The sequence below is a fragment of the Silurus aristotelis genome (genome assembly GCF_946808225.1).
Source record: "Silurus aristotelis genome assembly, chromosome: 7".
Classification (NCBI taxonomy): Eukaryota; Metazoa; Chordata; class Actinopteri; order Siluriformes; family Siluridae; genus Silurus; species Silurus aristotelis.
In genome coordinates this window covers 6,375,734-6,393,742 of record NC_139580.1, presented here as the reverse complement: position 1 = coordinate 6,393,742, position 18,009 = coordinate 6,375,734, and the positions used below count along the sequence as shown (strand labels likewise).

Sequence of the window (18,009 nt, the reverse complement as noted above, 5' to 3'; positions counted from 1 at the left end):
CTATTTCTCTTTATATAGGCTAGCTATAGCACTAACTACATTGTCTAGAGCAAGTCAGGGAAGGTATATTATTTCACCACCAATGTATTAGATTAATCCCATACAATTCCATAACAGCTTTTATTAAATTTTTTGGCCGAATACATTTATCATTGGCGTATAGAAAATCAACGACCAACACAGAGACAAAAATGTTGAATGTTATGCTCAACCAGAGCCAGACTATAATAAGAGCTGAATAGTGTGTATATATATATATATATATATATATATATATATATATATATATATATATATATATATATATATATATATATATATATCTGTAAGGTGATTCTAAATGTACAGAGCACAAAAACATTTATTAATAATTTGACACATAACAACAATGCAATTATTTGAAGGATATTGTATACTGCAGAACCAAATGTCCTGCCTCCGTATTACACACAGCAGATATATCATGTTATACATTTGGTTTATTTTGTTTCATGTAGCCATTTTATGTAGTGGGTTCTGGGTTATGACCAAAAGAAAAAGGGTGGAATGTTTAAAATGGGGCAAGAAAATATACTTTAATAATAATGATAATGGAAAAGAGTGAAATGGAAAAATGAAAGATGTTAATGTTTCCTTATTTTGGTACTATTACAGACTTTAATCTGCATACACTGTGTATAAAGATAATGTAGTTTAGATTTGATTTTAGTTAAATTAGATTTAAAAGTAGCATGTTAACTGCTTATGCCTTATTTTATTCTAAAGAAAGAATTAAAACACACATAAAGGCAAATCAGTGTACATTATTTATGTATACGAGTATGTATATGTTTAAGATTCTGCATATGATGATGTATAAGTATAGACATGAATATGTGTATATATATGAATATGTATATGAATTTGTATAGGTAAAACAGTGTATTATATAAGTTGATAGGAACTTTGCTACAGGAATTAAAACAGAGAATGTCGGCTTTTGGAGAAATATCACGCACTAGCAATTACATGCTCGGGAAATACCACATGCTGGAAGTTAAGAAAGCAGACAGCACAGTTTCAGGAGCAGTATGTTTTATACCGAGCCCATTATATTCCTTAACCAGGGAATGAAGCGAGACACTTTCTGAAAGACGTAGCCATTGCTGCACTCTATCCCTTGGGACTGGCTCACCACACCGGTCAAAAAGAAGACCTCTCGGTACAAGGTGAGGACAGGACTTCCGGGGCCGAAGAAGCAATCTGCTTTAGGGCTTGGCAGCGTGCAGGACATCTTGTTGGTAGCCTTGTTGGCAACAGAAATGATTCAGATTTAAAGCACTACATCGTAACGATGTTGAATAGATTGTTGTTTGATAAAGAAATGCACTAACCTGGCCCGAGTGACGCTCCACACAGCTCGGCAGTTTGCTGTAGGACAGGTGATTTAACCGGAGGTTTCCTTCGAACTCGGATGCGTCTTTCCAGCCCGTAATCACGCCCAAGTGTTCGCCCGACATCAAAAGGGTCTCTGCGAAATCTCGCTCAGGCAGGCAGGCCGCCACTACACTCTTCTTAAAGATGATCTTTTCCTTCAGCTCGATAACGGCGAGGTCATTTTCTGGTTTGCCTTCCATGAAAAGTGGATGAACGTGCACATGCTTCACATACAGGTTCTGTTCACCTGTCTCATAGGAAGTCAACCTTTTGCCTGTGAACACAAACACGTGTTATTGATACTTCACTGGAAATCATGTGAGATGTAAGAATTGATGTATAATCATTTTTCCACTTTTGAACTAGCCGTTTACTTGTGAATGTACTTTAACTAAATGTAAAGCTTTGAATTTTGGGGTCTGAAATTTCTTTAGTTTAAATTTTTCTTTCATTAATTCCAGTAAATTTGCATTGTTTAAAATGCCTGAGTAAATCATAAAAGGCCTGCCATGAATTCAGAAACACTCAGTTTTTTTGGTACTTGAGAAACACGTTCCTTTTGTTTATATGCAACAAACTACGTAATTTAATTTTATAAATTGTCATCAAACTGTCACTTTAAGCAATAACAGTAAGTTTTGGATGATATACATGTAGCTCTGCATGTTTCACTTTACATTTGTAGAACATGCTAACCCATATGCATGTTGTTCAATGGTGAAATGGTGAAAGAAACCAACATGGCTACTATTCCATACTTCAGCACCATGCAATTCCCTCCGACTCACTGGAACCGACTTCACCAAGAAAATGAGCCATAAAGTACGCTAGATTGGATTGTAAATTTATCATGGCATCAAGTTTTTCAGCTCAATGTTTGGAGAAAAGAAATGTCCAGATGTTGAGAGTGTGTAAAGCTGTTATTCATGCTAGGGGAGGATTTTTTTAATGAAAATAAAGTGGAACATCTCGACATTTATAGATTTGTTTGGTCAAAGAAAATATTAATATCTTTATATTATCGAGTTTGTTGCATATAAACAAAAGAGCATGCATGTGTCTCTAAAAAACATAAAAGACTAGGTGTTTCCAAAACCTTTTCATATACTGTACATTTAAATATTAATGTTAATTTTTTACATCAAAATGTCACTCGATTTGTTTGTTTTTCGTGATTTTTATTTGAAAATTCACTTTTTTATTTTAGTACTTTAATTTAGTTTACAGTAAGAAAAAAATAAAAATTTTCATGCTAGTTAGTTCATTATTTAGCTTACCTGATTGATTGATTGTTCGATTAATTAATTCATTAATTGATTGATCAATGTATTGATTGATCAATTTATTGTTTGATTGATTGCAAGTCCGATCAGGGCCTCTGCATGTAGCAAAACATTTCCCATGGACAATGTTAGACTTTTTTGTGCATGTTTTCTATTAAAAATGACTCTCACTCACCCACAGCCACCTGGAAGTCAGGATATTTGCCTGCACACTGTGCAGTCGTCAGGACAAAGTTTTCTTTAATGATGACGCCACTGCAAAAGCCTTTCGAGTCACTGTTACGCAGCAGGGCCTTCAAATGTAACAGGGATACAAATAAATAAATAAACACAAAGGTTGTAAGGGCTACCTTGCAAGCTTTTGGTAAAGTAGTAAAGAGAGCCATTACTCGTCTGCTTATTTCTATCTTCAGTAAATCAGACGTCTACCTCCGTTGCTCACATCCATTTCCACAGCTGTTCTTGTACATGCTCAAGTTACCTCACGCATTGATTATTTAGCTCTATTCTGTTTGGGTTACCACATAAACTCCTTCATTAACTTCAATTGGTCCAGAACTCAGCTGCCCATATGATTACTAGAAATCTATCTATCTAGATATCTCCCTGTTTCTTCCACAATCATTGATTGTGACTGTCTGACCACTTCCACAAACTTCCACTGTCTTCTCCACTTCCACAATCATGCCCAAAAACTAATCTGTTCAGAGGAGCTTTTTCTGATTAATTTAAAAGGTTAAATAGCTGTTTGTTGTTGTATGATTTTATCATTTCACTCTACTGTACGGTGTCCTTGAGTGTTTTGAAAGGCACCTTTAAATGAAATGTATTATTATTATTATTATTATTATTATTATTATTTAGTGTTCGTACCTGCCAGGGACACTCTTCAGCCCTGCAGTCCAGTCCTTCAAATTTCGAGCGAATGTTGCTGGACTGATGGCTGTCCCACTGACTCAGGCTGCTCACCTTTCCACATGGGTGTTGCCCTGATAAAGATAAAAAAAAAAAAAAAAAAAACCACGAGATTCAAATAAGAGTTTAGTGTTTGGAAAATGTGCCTGAGAACATGGCAATGACTACAAAGTAAAATATTAAGTTATAAAATGAATAATTATCATATTATGAATTATAATAAAATTAAAGCTTTATCAGATCAGATTTTGCCATTTACAGATTACAAAATAACTTTTTTATAAAAAAAAAAAAAAATATGTAATTATATTTTCTTATTTCTTATTAAACTTTTATACTTTATTACTTTTTAACATTCTTTTGATGTTTTTTGTGGTTAAATATTAATTTTTTTTCGCTACATTTGCTTAACAAAAAATGTTATTAATTAAATAATATAACTAATGAATATATTTGCCACACATTATGAAATCTTATAAACGTATAAGCAATTTATTTATTTATTAATTTATTTATTTATTTATTTTTACTTAAAAAGTAACACTTCCAGTACTACAAAAATAAATGTCCCTAGGTGTGCACTTATAGTGTTATTATTATGGTTTATCCAGTTTCGGTTTTAATCATCTGACAGATGTTGGCAGGAACCAGTTCAACATAGTAATTATATGGAGAATCCCAGGCAACGAGTCAAAACACAAGAGACACAACGCAATAAAAGCAAAAGCAGGAACCAGCAGGAACCTGTTTGAATCGACATGGGAGGATTCCTTCTACGTCATTCAAGCGGCCATACGCACCCAGAAAGTTCTACACAGGATTTTTCACTGCATGCATTGCATTGCACTGCACCCAGACAATTGTGGTAAACCATGAGCACATGATTTCCTTCTCTGTGACGAAAAGAGGTTCGCATATGACTAAGAAGTGTGAGAGGGGAGGAAGCGAATCTAGTCATTGGTTTGTTTCTATGATAAAAGTCAACAGCGTTTAAAAGTAGTCCTTAATAAAGGAACATCACACACATCGTCCACCTTTTTACGTAACCGCTCATGCTTGTCTCATGCTTGTTGTGTAAGCGAAACCTCCTCCTAAATGCCACACTATATTGTCAAAGCTTTGTGGACACTTGGTCAAAAGTATGGTATTTGTTTTCCTGCTTCCTATTCCACATTTAGTCACAATTTACTCTTTTAATTCCCTCCACTCTTCTGAGAAGATGTTCCACTAGATTTTTAGAGTTGTGCTCATACAGCAACAAGGATGTTAGTAAAGTCACTGATGTATTTGAGGTGAGGAGGCCTGGGGTGCATTCAGTGTTCACATTCATCCCAAAGGTGTTCAACAGGGTGTTCAGAGCTCTATAGCAGGAGATCTTTCACTCCAAACCATACAAAGCATATCTTCATAGAGTTTGCTTTGGGACTCCTAGTTCAAGTGAACTAATTCCATGCTACTTAACCCAAAGACGTCCTGTACAATTGTGTGCCTTCAGCTTTTCGATTTGTTTCAACAGTTTGGTAACAAAACACATATCGCTGTTAAAATCAGGTTTCCCAATACTTTTGTCCATATAGTGTATGTGAAACACTTTATATGGACCACAACCTGAATTTCTCCAGTCATATGTGGTTCTTCCTCACACTGTTACCACAATCTTGTATGCAAACAAAGCAAACTCTATAAATGCTTCCTGCTTTGCATGGATTGGAGTGGAAGATCTGACCTCAACCCTATTGGGATGAACGTGAACTCTGACTGCATCCTAGGCCTCCTAAGGTGAATCTCCACAGATCTCTACAAGCACACTCCAAAATCTAGTGAAACGCCTTCCCAGAGTTATTATAACAACAAATATGGAATGGGGTGTTCCATTTAGTGTAGTTATTTAAATTATTATTCTCTTTTGTTATCCAAAGTGGTTGCTAGGGTGACATTACCAAGGTATATTGTAGCTATTAGGTGATTGCTATGGTGTTTCAGACAGTTACTAGAGTGCTGCTAGGGGATTTTTTTATCCAAGGCATCTGCTAGTTGGTTATTATTGTATTCCACGTAGTTGCTAAGTGATTGGTAGGTGTCTTAGATGGTTGCTAGGTCTTTGCTACAGTAGAGGGATCCCAGGTTCAAGTTGTTTCTAGGGAGTTAGGTTGGTTGGTGGTTGCACGGTTGGTACTAAGGTATTTTCAATCTTCTCCTGTCCTCTGTTACCCCAAAAAGGTTAATGGAAAACTTCAAGATGAAAAACGTTTAATTCATTGAAATAAAAAGTTCAAAATCAATAACATCAAAGAGCATCAAGTTCAAGAATAGAGAAAATTAAAGTGTGGTTGTGTCAACACTATGCCTTACTGTCACTTTGCAAAAAAAAAAAAGGAAAAAAAAAAAAAGCATTTGGAAAAGAAGTTAAGAACAAAAAGAACATATCAATATGTGAGTCTGAACTTTGTTTTCAGTGAAGCATCATCTGAAAGCACATCTCACAAAGATAAGATGTGGCAAAAGGAGTGAAAGGCTTCATGATATTATCTTTTAGGTTGGCTTTTTGGTTGATTGGTCCTACCATCTACCTTGTATTTTTATGAATGTTGAATGACCTGTTTTTTGTGGTCTCCATTGATGTTGCTTTCAGTGTATGAAATGTATTTTCAATAGAAAAAAACATTAATAAAGAACAAAAAAATTTGAATAAATCTTGCCATTCATTGTGCCCCCCCTGTCATGTCTTTATTCCCCACTAGAGAAGCATGGCCCACACTTTGAGAACTACTGTGTTAGGATGTTGCTATGGAATTACAGGTGGTTTTCAAAGTGTTCCCTAGATTGTTGCTTGCATGTTCTAGTCAGTTGTTCAAGTCTCACCACTGGTTGTATAAATGCTTGTTTTGGTAGCTGTAGTATCCCAAATGTTTGTTAAGCAGTTGTAATGATATTTCAGGTAGTTACTGTGGTATTAAAGATGTGTGCTGGGGTGTCTTTATGTAGGTATAGTTATAGTTAGCTATAGTTTTACAGGTGGCTGCTTGAATGTTGCTATGGTGGTGGTAGATGGTGGTTGCTAAGCTTTTACTAAGTCATTGCTATGATCTTTTAGGCACTTGCTAAGTCATTGTTTAGTGGTTGCTGTTGTATTCCTAGTGGTTTTCTAGGGTGAAAGTGGGCAAACTAGTACAGTTCTAATACAAATATTTGAATTGACATGGCATTAAAAAGTAAAGAGTTTCCAGAACAGCCACCATTTATGCAGTATTTATTATTATATGAACAATACTTTGTTCAACATATGCTCTGAGTACTGGCTGACTCCGCACTGAAATTCATTGTGCAACTGTTCTATCTTACTGGATTTTTGTACTGCTACATTGTTTGCACACATTTGCAATATGCCAGACACTCACTTGTCCATCCACCAGAGGGAGCCCTATCGCAATTATTGAAATCACTTCATTCCTTCTACAGATACTTCCTGTTTGTTTGTCGGTTTAAAGCCATGTGCTTCCATAGACTCACTGCCAGTTCAATTGCTTACTGAGTGCAAGATTTTTGCCTGTTATGTGATCATGGTCTGTTCTACTGATCATCTCTATTCCTACTGTTTATGATTTTTTCTTGTGTAGGTCTGGTGTGGGTCTTGTGTGGGGCCTAAGTGTAGGTCTTGTGAAGGGCCTGAGTGTAGCTCTTGTGTAGGGCCTGAGTGTAGCTCTTGAGTAGGCCCATAGTGTAGGCCTTGTGTAGGCCCATAGTGTAGATCTTGTGTAGGGCCTGAGTGTAGCTCTTGTGTAGGGCCTGAGTGTAGGCCTTGTGTAGGCCTTGTGTAGGCCCATAGTGTAGGCCTTGTGTAGGGCCTGAGTGTAGGCCTTGTGTAGGGCCTGAGTGTAGGTCTTGTGTAGGGCCATATTGTAGGTCTTGTGTAGGCCCATATTGTAGGTCTTGTGTAGGCCCATAGTGTAGGTCTTGTGTAGGCCCATAGTGTAGGTTGTGTTTAGGGCCTGAGTGTAGGTCTTGTGTAGGTTCTAGGTAAAGGTCTTTACATTGTCTAAGGCCGAGCGCACACTGTGCGATTTTTAGTCCTTTGCGATTGTTGCTTGTCAGACTGTATGAACATGATCCCCTTTTCACACTTTAAAATCTCAGTTGTCATAACCTCAGACTGCACTACAGTCAAAAACTGATGCACACAAGAAAAAGATTCGTCCGAAGTTTTATGTCATAATCCATGACACGTTCAGACCAGAGTTCTTTCGCTAATAGTAGTTGGCAGTAAACAAAAAACAATCTGTTGCGTTAATTTTGTTCATGACATGCCATGAGAATAAAAACATCATACAAACACTCTGTTTCTTTCCATAACGCTATAGGTTTCTCTATATTTTTTATGTATTGCAATGGTCCTGGAGGAACACTTTTTCACCATGCTCGAAATAAACAAGTCACTCACTTTATATAGAAAATCTGAATTGTAATAATCGAGACAGTTCTCACCAGCAGGAACGCATTTCTCTTTCTGCTGCAGCTTCCATCCCCAGGCACAGGAGCACTCATACGACTGATATCCAGGCTTACAAAACTGACTACAACCTTTGCTCTTATCGATGACACACACTGTCTGATCTTTAAGAGAAACAAAGAAGCATGAAATAAGACGAGCTGGGCATCACGGGTAAACAAAAAAAAAAAATACTGACAAGACATTTTCATCTATGGCAACTGTGCACAAATCTGTCTTTTTTTTTTTTTTTTTTTTTTACCTGTTTCACAGTGCACTCCTGAAAATCCAGATTTGCAGATACAGTCGTAACCACCAACGCTGTCTGAGCACATAGCTCCATTTTTGCACGGCTGATTTGCACACTGATCTCCATCTGTAAAATGATGTCGTCCAATATTCATTTCATAATTTTTTTTAAGTGAACAACATTTAACCAAGATGCATTAGACATCCAGTGACACTTTTAGCACTGGGAGACACAAGGCATATATAACTAACAAGTAACAGAAATCTATCATCCCCCTTTTCCATATTTTGTAGTATTAGTGCCTGAATCTAAAATTGATTGAAGGTCAGGAATGTATATAATATAGCCCATGATACTTAAGTAGTGTGTGGGAATAAAAAGGGAAAAATGATTCACAAATAAAAGTTTAAATGTTGTGAATGCTTAAGTATTTATCTACATTGCTATAAGCCCCCTGTGATTTGCATGCTGATGATGAAGTTGAAAGAATTTTTGACAGCCTCAAAACTCATTAGTTCATCAATACCAAGTATATTCCAGCACAATTCCAGTATTTCAACAAAATCCGGGAAAAGAATAAAAGCCAGGATTTGATTATTAAAAATATTCCACACAGCACAATTAAATTCATTATCAAAAATTAAAACAAAATGGGATTAGGTAAATAAAGTCAAGAAGGGATCGTCAGAAAAAACTAAGATATAGAGGCAAGGGGTTTTTCTGAAAGACTTGAAGAGATCCACACATCAGAGTGGAGATCTGTTTTCCAGGAAAACTGTAATGAAAACACTTTATACAGATCTTAGCATCACAACAAACGAATGGACATGTTCGTTCATTTGTTTCAAGCAGAATTACTCACCTATGTACACAGACCAGAAGATATCCTGTATTGAAATAAAAACAAAATCTGTATTGTCAAAACAGTCCAAAATAATAGTCACAACTGCCTAGGACTATTCCGTTCCCTTCCAGCAGGGGTCAGTGTCGTAACGTTATTAAAATCCCGTTTACTTTCTGGTTTAGATATATAAAGGAGGGCGTTGGTAAGATTCACATCAGTGCATCAGCATACATATGTACAATGTGATGCATTCATTTAAAAAAATTGTGCATAGGATACAAGTTGGCATTCATATCACGATGCATCAAATTGAACTATTTGCAACAGTCAAAAACGATTTATTTCAATATAATTATTAGTAAATGCGCTATACTTTTACCACTTAGAAAGTACACAATAATTTGAGACCAATATTTAATATGTAGATTGATTTCTAGTCGCTAAACCGTTTCTCGAGCGTGTTCTCTCCGCACCACTGCTGCTATGTGAATATGATGTGAATATTCATATGAACTATTAGTGCCATACTGAATTGCAGGGCATCATATTTTTTCCATTGCATCGTAATTCATTGAATTAAATCGAAATCGGATCGCACTGCATCGTAACATAGGTGAATCAGATCGCATCGGTAGCTGCCTTATGTGTATCTTTGATGTATCAGATCGTTGGCTTTGCATTGAGATGCGAATCGCATCGCCCTCAGTTATGGAGAGGCACATCACTACTATATCCACTATAAAACCATTATAATTTCAGTTGCCAATCTCCATGTTCTACAATGCCTTCCACGAACATTGGCACCCCTGATGAATTTCATATTTCAAAATATCATATTTCTCCTGAACCTTCAGATCCACATACTGCAGGCTGACTGTCTTCCAGGTTTTCTATGGGGTCAAGTCAGAGGATTAGGATGACCATGGCCTTCAATTTGTGGTAAATAATAATCATGGCACACATACATTTCACAATTGTTTGATATCAATAAAGCCAGTACAACCAAGCTGGCACTGTTGGGCCCCTGATCAAGGCTCTTAACCCTCAGCTGCTTAGTTGTATATGAAAATCTATCTATCTGATCTGGGTGGATGGGTGACATCGTCTGAGACTCACAGTGCGATAAGTGTCCTGAAACACTTCTCTTGCTTCTTCGTAGTCGCACACCTCCTCCAGACACTCGCGCTCCAGGTTGTGGGGGAGCGTGTTCTCCTCGTTCCCAGCATTCGCTCTCTTCTGACGGCTGATGACTTCACTGGCCTCCTTCCGGTCAAGAAAAACAGGGACTGAGAGGACGAGATGTATTTTTTAAATACAGCATTTGAAGCACAAGGATTTATAGCACAAGGAGCACGCGATACAATCATTATATTATTTGTGTGCAATGCAACATTCAGGTGCAATATTTATATGCAATATACAGTAGAAAACCTTTTATATATTATTGAATATTTATAATGCTAAAATGTATATTTGTAATCGACTTGTTTCCATGAAGAGACTTTGGGACAATGTCTATTTTTAAAAGCGCTTAAATAAATCAAACTAAACCCGAAGTCACTGATTGCGATATTCAACTGTAAATTTATATATATTTTTTTTTTAACTTCTAATATTCTATTTAATATAATATCCTAATAGCTACATGGAAACGAAAACAGTGCTCAAGCTTGCGAGAAGATTAATGTGTGGTAGCGCAGAGGATCACTGGATTATGCGCAGTGATATAATAATCCATTTACAGCAATAAAACCTCATACCTCCGCTTTTATCCAGTCCGGCCGTCACAGAGCCTAACAGGAGGGTTAGGGAAAGCGCTGTAAACATCCACACCATGGTAACGTCTGAATCCAGAGCCCGTCCGGATCCTCCTGTAAGGTTTAAAGTTCACACTGAAGAGCTGTTTACAGAGTAACCTTTGATCGTCCCAATGTTGATCCCCAAACTGTTTCACTATCCGGAAAGCAGCTTCTTTTAAAATGATCATTTCCGTAATTGATATCGTTAACTCAGGACGATACGTGTGATAGCCGTGTAGCCATAACATTTTATTTACATATAATGTCATTTCTCACCAGCTTTTATTTCAAATTACAGTCAAGTAATACATAAATATTCCACATATTAAAAAAAAGTTTATCATCTCCTCCAAAAGTGCAACAAGAAATGGTTTATTATAATTGAATCTTTTTGAATTAGGACATGAACACGAGGCAGAAACAGGCCAGAGTCTCACACACGGGGCCTTTATACACATTCATTAGCATTACATAAGTGTTTCGAAATTCATTTTCATTTGCATGAAAAGAGAGGAGAGAGAAGATTCGAATAAGAAGAAGAAGCAGAAGAGAATTTATTAAAAATGCGGTAAACAGATTCTAACATATAGTTGCTTTTTAATATATTAAGCAAATACACCTGCAATCTATAGAAAAATATAGATATACACATATAGATTATAGAGATATATAGATATACACATATAGATTATAGAGATATATAGATATACACATATAGATTATAGAGATATATAGATATACACATATAGATTATAGAGATATATAGATATATAGATATACACATATAGATTATAGAGATATATAGATATATAGATATACACATATAGATTATAGAGATATATAGATATATAGATATACACATATAGATTATAGAGATATATAGATATACACTAACATATAGATTATAGAGATATATAGATATACACATATAGATTATAGAGATATATAGATATACACTAACATATAGATTATAGAGATATATAGATATACACATATAGATTATAGAGATATATAGATATACACCAACATATAGATTATAGAGATATATAGATATACACTAACATATAGATTATAGAGATATATAGATATACACATATAGATTATAGAGATATATAGATATACACTAACATATAGATTATAGAGATATATAGATATACACATATAGATTATAGAGATATATAGATATACACTAACATATAGATTATAGAGATATATAGATATACACATATAGATTATAGAGATATATAGATATACACTAACATATAGATTATAGAGATATATAGATATACACTAACATATAGATTATAGAGATATATAGATATACACTAACATATAGATTATAGAGATATATAGATATACATATATAGATTATAGAGATATATAGATATACACTAACATATAGATTATAGATATATATATATAGATATACACATATAGATTATAGAGATATATAGATATACACTAACATATAGATTATAGAGACATATGGATATACACATATAGATTATAGAGATATATAGATATACACTAACATATAGATTATAGAGATATATAGATATACACTAACATATAGATTATAGAGATATATAGATATACACTAACATATAGATTATAGAGATATATAGATATACACTAACATATAGATTATAGAGATATATAGATATACACATATAGATTATAGAGATATATAGATATACACTAACATATAGATTATAGAGACATATAGATATACACATATAGATTATAGAGATATATAGATATACACATATAGATTATAGAGATATATAGATATACACTAACATATAGATTATAGAGATATATAGATATACACATAGATTATAGAGATATATAGATATACACTAACATATAGATTATAGAGACATAGATATACACATATAGATTATAGAGATATATAGATATACACTAACATATAGATTATAGAGACATATAGATATACACATATAGATTATAGAGATATATAGATATACACTAACATATAGATTATAGAGATATATAGATATACACATAGATTATAGAGATATATAGATATACACTAACATATAGATTATAGAGACATAGATATACACATATAGATTATAGAGATATATAGATATACACTAACATATAGATTATAGAGACATATAGATATACACATATAGATTATAGAGATATATAGATATACACATATAGATTATAGAGATATATAGATATACACTAACATATAGATTATAGAGACATATAGATATACACATATAGATTATAGATATATAGATATACACATAGATTATAGAGATATATAGATATACACTAACATATAGATTATTAAGATATATAGATATACACTAACATATAGATTATAGAGATATATAGATATACACTAACATATAGATTATAGAGATATATAGATATACACTAACATATAGATTATAGAGATATATAGATATACACTAACATATAGATTATAGAGATATATAGATATACACTAACATATAGATTATAGAGATATATAGATATACACTAACATATAGATTATAGAGATATATAGATATACACTAACATATAGATTATAGAGATATATAGATATACACTAACATATAGATTATAGAGATATATAGATATACACTAACATATAGATTATTTTGATATATAGATATACACTAACATATAGATTATAGAGATATATAGATATACACTAACATATAGATTATAGAGATATATAGATATACACATATAGATTATAGAGATATATAGATATACACTAACATATAGATTATAGAGATATATAGATATACACTAACATATAGATTATAGATATATAGATATACACTAACATATAGATTATAGAGATATATAGATATACACTAACATATAGATTATAGAGATATATAGATATACACTAACATATAGATTATAGAGATATATAGATATACACTAACATATAGATTATAGAGATATATAGATATACACTAACATATAGATTATAGAGATATATAGATATACACTAACATATAGATTATAGAGATATATAGATATACACTAACATATAGATTATAGAGATATATAGATATACACTAACATATAGATTATAGAGATATATAGATATACACATATAGATTATAGAGATATATAGATATACACTAACATAGATTATAGAGATATATAGATATACACTAACATATAGATTATAGAGATATATAGATATACACTAACATATAGATTATAGAGATATATAGATATACACTAACATATAGATTATAGAGATATATAGATATACACTAACATATAGATTATAGAGATATATAGATATACACTAACATATAGATTATAGAGATATATAGATATACACTAACATATAGATTATAGAGATATATAGATATACACATATAGATTATAGAGACATATAGATATACACTAACATATAGATTATAGAGACATATAGATATACACATATAGATTATAGAGATATATAGATATACACTAACATATAGATTATAGAGATATATAGATATACACATATAGATTATAGAGATATATAGATATACACTAACATATAGATTATAGAGATATATAGATATACACATATAGATTATAGAGATATATAGATATACACTAACATATAGATTATAGAGATATATAGATATACACATATAGATTATAGAGATATATAGATATACACTAACATATAGATTATAGAGATATATAGATATACACTAACATATAGATTATAGAGATATATAGATATACACTAATATTGACTGAAACCGTGTTTATTGTTTAATCCTTCTTTTGGAAAATGCAGAAAAATCCTCTGCTCTTATATCGAACATTAAATTATACAGGGTTATTCAAAAAGAATTAACCGATTTCATTACACAATACAACAACTGAACATTTCCGGAAGAACGACGCGACTACATCGCAAACAAACTTAGATATCTCCTCTTTCAAATGGTCACTGACTCATTCCATGACGATGCTTGAGAGCTGAAGCAATGCATCATGATATCGGTTCATTCTTTTTCAATAATCTCGTATTATTGGCACCTTAATGCAAACATATAAGTAAAATATATTTAAATTTTTTTCCACCTACGTATTAGTAGGTGACTAGGAAAAAGAAACTGTACAACCATGTTTCACAGAGGTATAAAAATGAGGTAGCACTTAGGCCAGATTCCCTTCATTCATCACAATGGATATGACCAAGAAATATAGCTGTAATGTGCAAAAAAAACGTTGCTGTGCTTCATAACCAGTTTTTTAGACTTCTTTGCTCATATTTACTAAGGGTGGCGACCCTTGTGTGTGGGGGCACTGTATCTTTGAATGAAATTGAATTTTCTGATGTCACATGACAAGATCAACCTAAAACGCTACCACTTTACCCCCCACTGAGATACAAACAAAAGAGGATGAGTTCTAAGATGTTTTTCCCAGCCTGCCACACACACACACACACACACACACACCACAGTAAGCAGTAAGCAGTGATGCATCATTTGGTGCCATTGGATGGATAATGTACTGCGTACTGGACACAAACAACGCCTTGTTGGGTTTTCACTGCCCTCGTGTGGAAGACTGCATAATTGCATTCCTCCAGAGATAAACAAACATCTACAACAGGCCTGAATTCATTATAAAAAATAAATTCTAGTTTATAATAGATTATGCCTATCTATCTATCTATCTATCTATCTATCTATCTATCTATCTATCTATCTATCTATCTATCTATCTTTTAATATCTATACATCTATCATTAATATCTATCTATCTATCTCTTTATCTATCTATAGATTGGACACAGGTTTATTTTTTTTGTTTATTTATTCATCTTGTAATTTCATTTATCCAGATAGATAGATAGATAGATAGATAGATAGATAGATAGATAGATAGATAGATAGATAGATAGATAGATAGATAGATAGATATGCATAATCTATTACAAACAAAACAAAAAAATACAAAACAGTCTAATGTTATATGAAATGTATTTTAATATAACAAAATAAATAATGGCTTTATTGCTGGTGCTGTTCAAATGCGCAGTACAAATATTTATTTATTTTAATTACCACTACATATAATCTAATATATTATTATAGTAACCCCATGCATTGCGCTATAATATCGGACAGTCCACCTACCGTCACACAGCGCAGATAATCCGCTTTTTAAACGTTTCCGTAACAAAAATCCTGATTTCTGAGTATATTTGTTGCAGCTTTGTCTTCAGAGAAACCGCTACAGAGGGGAAATTGCTTATATAACCCGGTGGTGTTTCTCAGCCACGGCTTTAAATCCTCAATTCAGTCCGGACAAGGCGTGTTTATCATCCAGATTAGTGTAATACCTCGGATTGGACACTAAGGGGAGCTCGCAAGCCAATGATGGGTTTTTCCTTGTTGTTTATTTTGTTTGTTTGTATGTTTAATGTTCTTTTTTTTCTTTCTTTTTTTTTTAGATTTTTATTCACTCATATTCAGTAATGCTAAATGAAACTTTATACCTAAAAAAAGTTCATAATAATGCAATTGTGTATATTTATTCCTGCTAAAAAATAATATCAAAATAATACAAAAATGGCATAAAAAAAATAAGCACTTTTCTTGAAGTGTTTGTAGATATTCAGACATACACTATATTTTCAAAAGTATTGGGTCACCTGACCTTTCCTGCTCTATGTCGTTTTTTTTCAAACTGTTACCACATATCTGGAGGCGGTCCCCTGGTGGTCTAGTGGTTAAGATGCAGCGCTCTCACCGCTGCGACCCGGGTTCGATTCCCGGTCAGGGAACCATCCCCAGCCACTCTTAGTGCCGGTCCCAAGCCCGGATAAATTGGGGAGGGTTGCGTTAGGAAGGGCATCCAGCGTAAAACATGTGCCAAATCAAACGTGCGGAGGATCCGCTGTGGCGCCCCCTAACGGGAGAAGCCGAAAAGAAAGTTTTACCACATATCTGGAGGCATTCAATTGTACAGGACGTCATTAGATGGCGCTATAATACAATTTTGCATTCACTTGAACTTAGAAACCCAAAACCTGTTCCAGCATGGTGATGCTCCTGCGCACACAGTGAGCTCCTTGAAGATATGTTTTCATGCTTTGAGGAGGAAGCTCTTGAGTGGCCTGCTATAGAGCTCTGATCTCATTACTACTGAACACCTTTAGGATGAATGTGAACACTGACTGCACCCCAGGTCTCCTCACCTACATCAGTACCTGCCCTGTGGCTGATGAACACAAATATCCATAAGCACACTGCAAAGTCTAGTGGAACATCTTCCCAGAAGAGTGGAGGGAATCATAAGAGCAAATTGGGACCAAATGTGGAATGCGATACTCAAAAATCACACGCGGTACTTATAACCAGGTGTCCCAATACTTTTAGAAATATAGTGTATCCATTGTTTATTCTAACAGGACACACGTGGATGACAAGCAGCCATGTGATCATGTCAATGCCACGCAAGTATTTTTAATCACCAGGTGGATATGCATGTATGTGTGTGCATATATTTAGAACAAAATAATATTGAAGTATATATTATAGGTATAAGGGATGTATAAAAAAAATTAATTGTTCCAATACTTTTGGAGGGATTCGAAAAGAAGGGAAAGTAGAAAAGAAACGATAACTGAAGACCTGGACTGTGGGACAAGTAAGGAACCGTTTAGAAACCTTGGAGGACAGACGTGAGACAAAGTGAGAATGTAGTGCAAAAATAAAACTTAAATACATGTACAATACAAGTACTGTGTGTAGTAGTAGTAGTGATTAAAGCTCTGGGTTACTGATCATAAGGTCAGTGGTTCAAGCCAAGCACTGTCCAACTGCCACTGTCAGGCCCTTGAGCAAGGCCCTTGAGCATATCATGCCTGCCCCTGTGCTACTCCTCTGTAAACATGTCGAGAAGTTCTAGTTTTGTGGTTAAGGCTCTGGGTTACTCATCAGAAGGTTGTGGGTTTAAGGCCCTTAACCCCTTAGTGCACAGAAGGGGCTGTATCA

General features: G+C 33.9%; 1 protein-coding gene across 1 annotated transcript; it reads right to left on the bottom strand.

Moving 5' to 3' along the window:
* Nucleotides 1-343: 343 nt before the first annotated feature.
* proza (protein Z, vitamin K-dependent plasma glycoprotein a) lies at nucleotides 344-16,364 on the bottom strand. Its single transcript, XM_083546615.1, has 10 exons — nucleotides 16,147-16,364; nucleotides 10,955-11,065; nucleotides 10,311-10,480; nucleotides 9,213-9,237; nucleotides 8,363-8,476; nucleotides 8,097-8,225; nucleotides 3,573-3,688; nucleotides 2,875-2,992; nucleotides 1,374-1,690; nucleotides 344-1,285 (listed from the first exon to the last, which is right to left on the bottom strand). Exons 2-10 carry the CDS (start codon nucleotides 11,028-11,030, stop codon nucleotides 1,076-1,078), a joined length of 1,275 nt encoding a protein of 424 aa, XP_083402741.1. The 5' UTR covers nucleotides 11,031-11,065; nucleotides 16,147-16,364; the 3' UTR covers nucleotides 344-1,075.
* Between the last annotated feature and the right edge of the window lie 1,645 nt (nucleotides 16,365-18,009).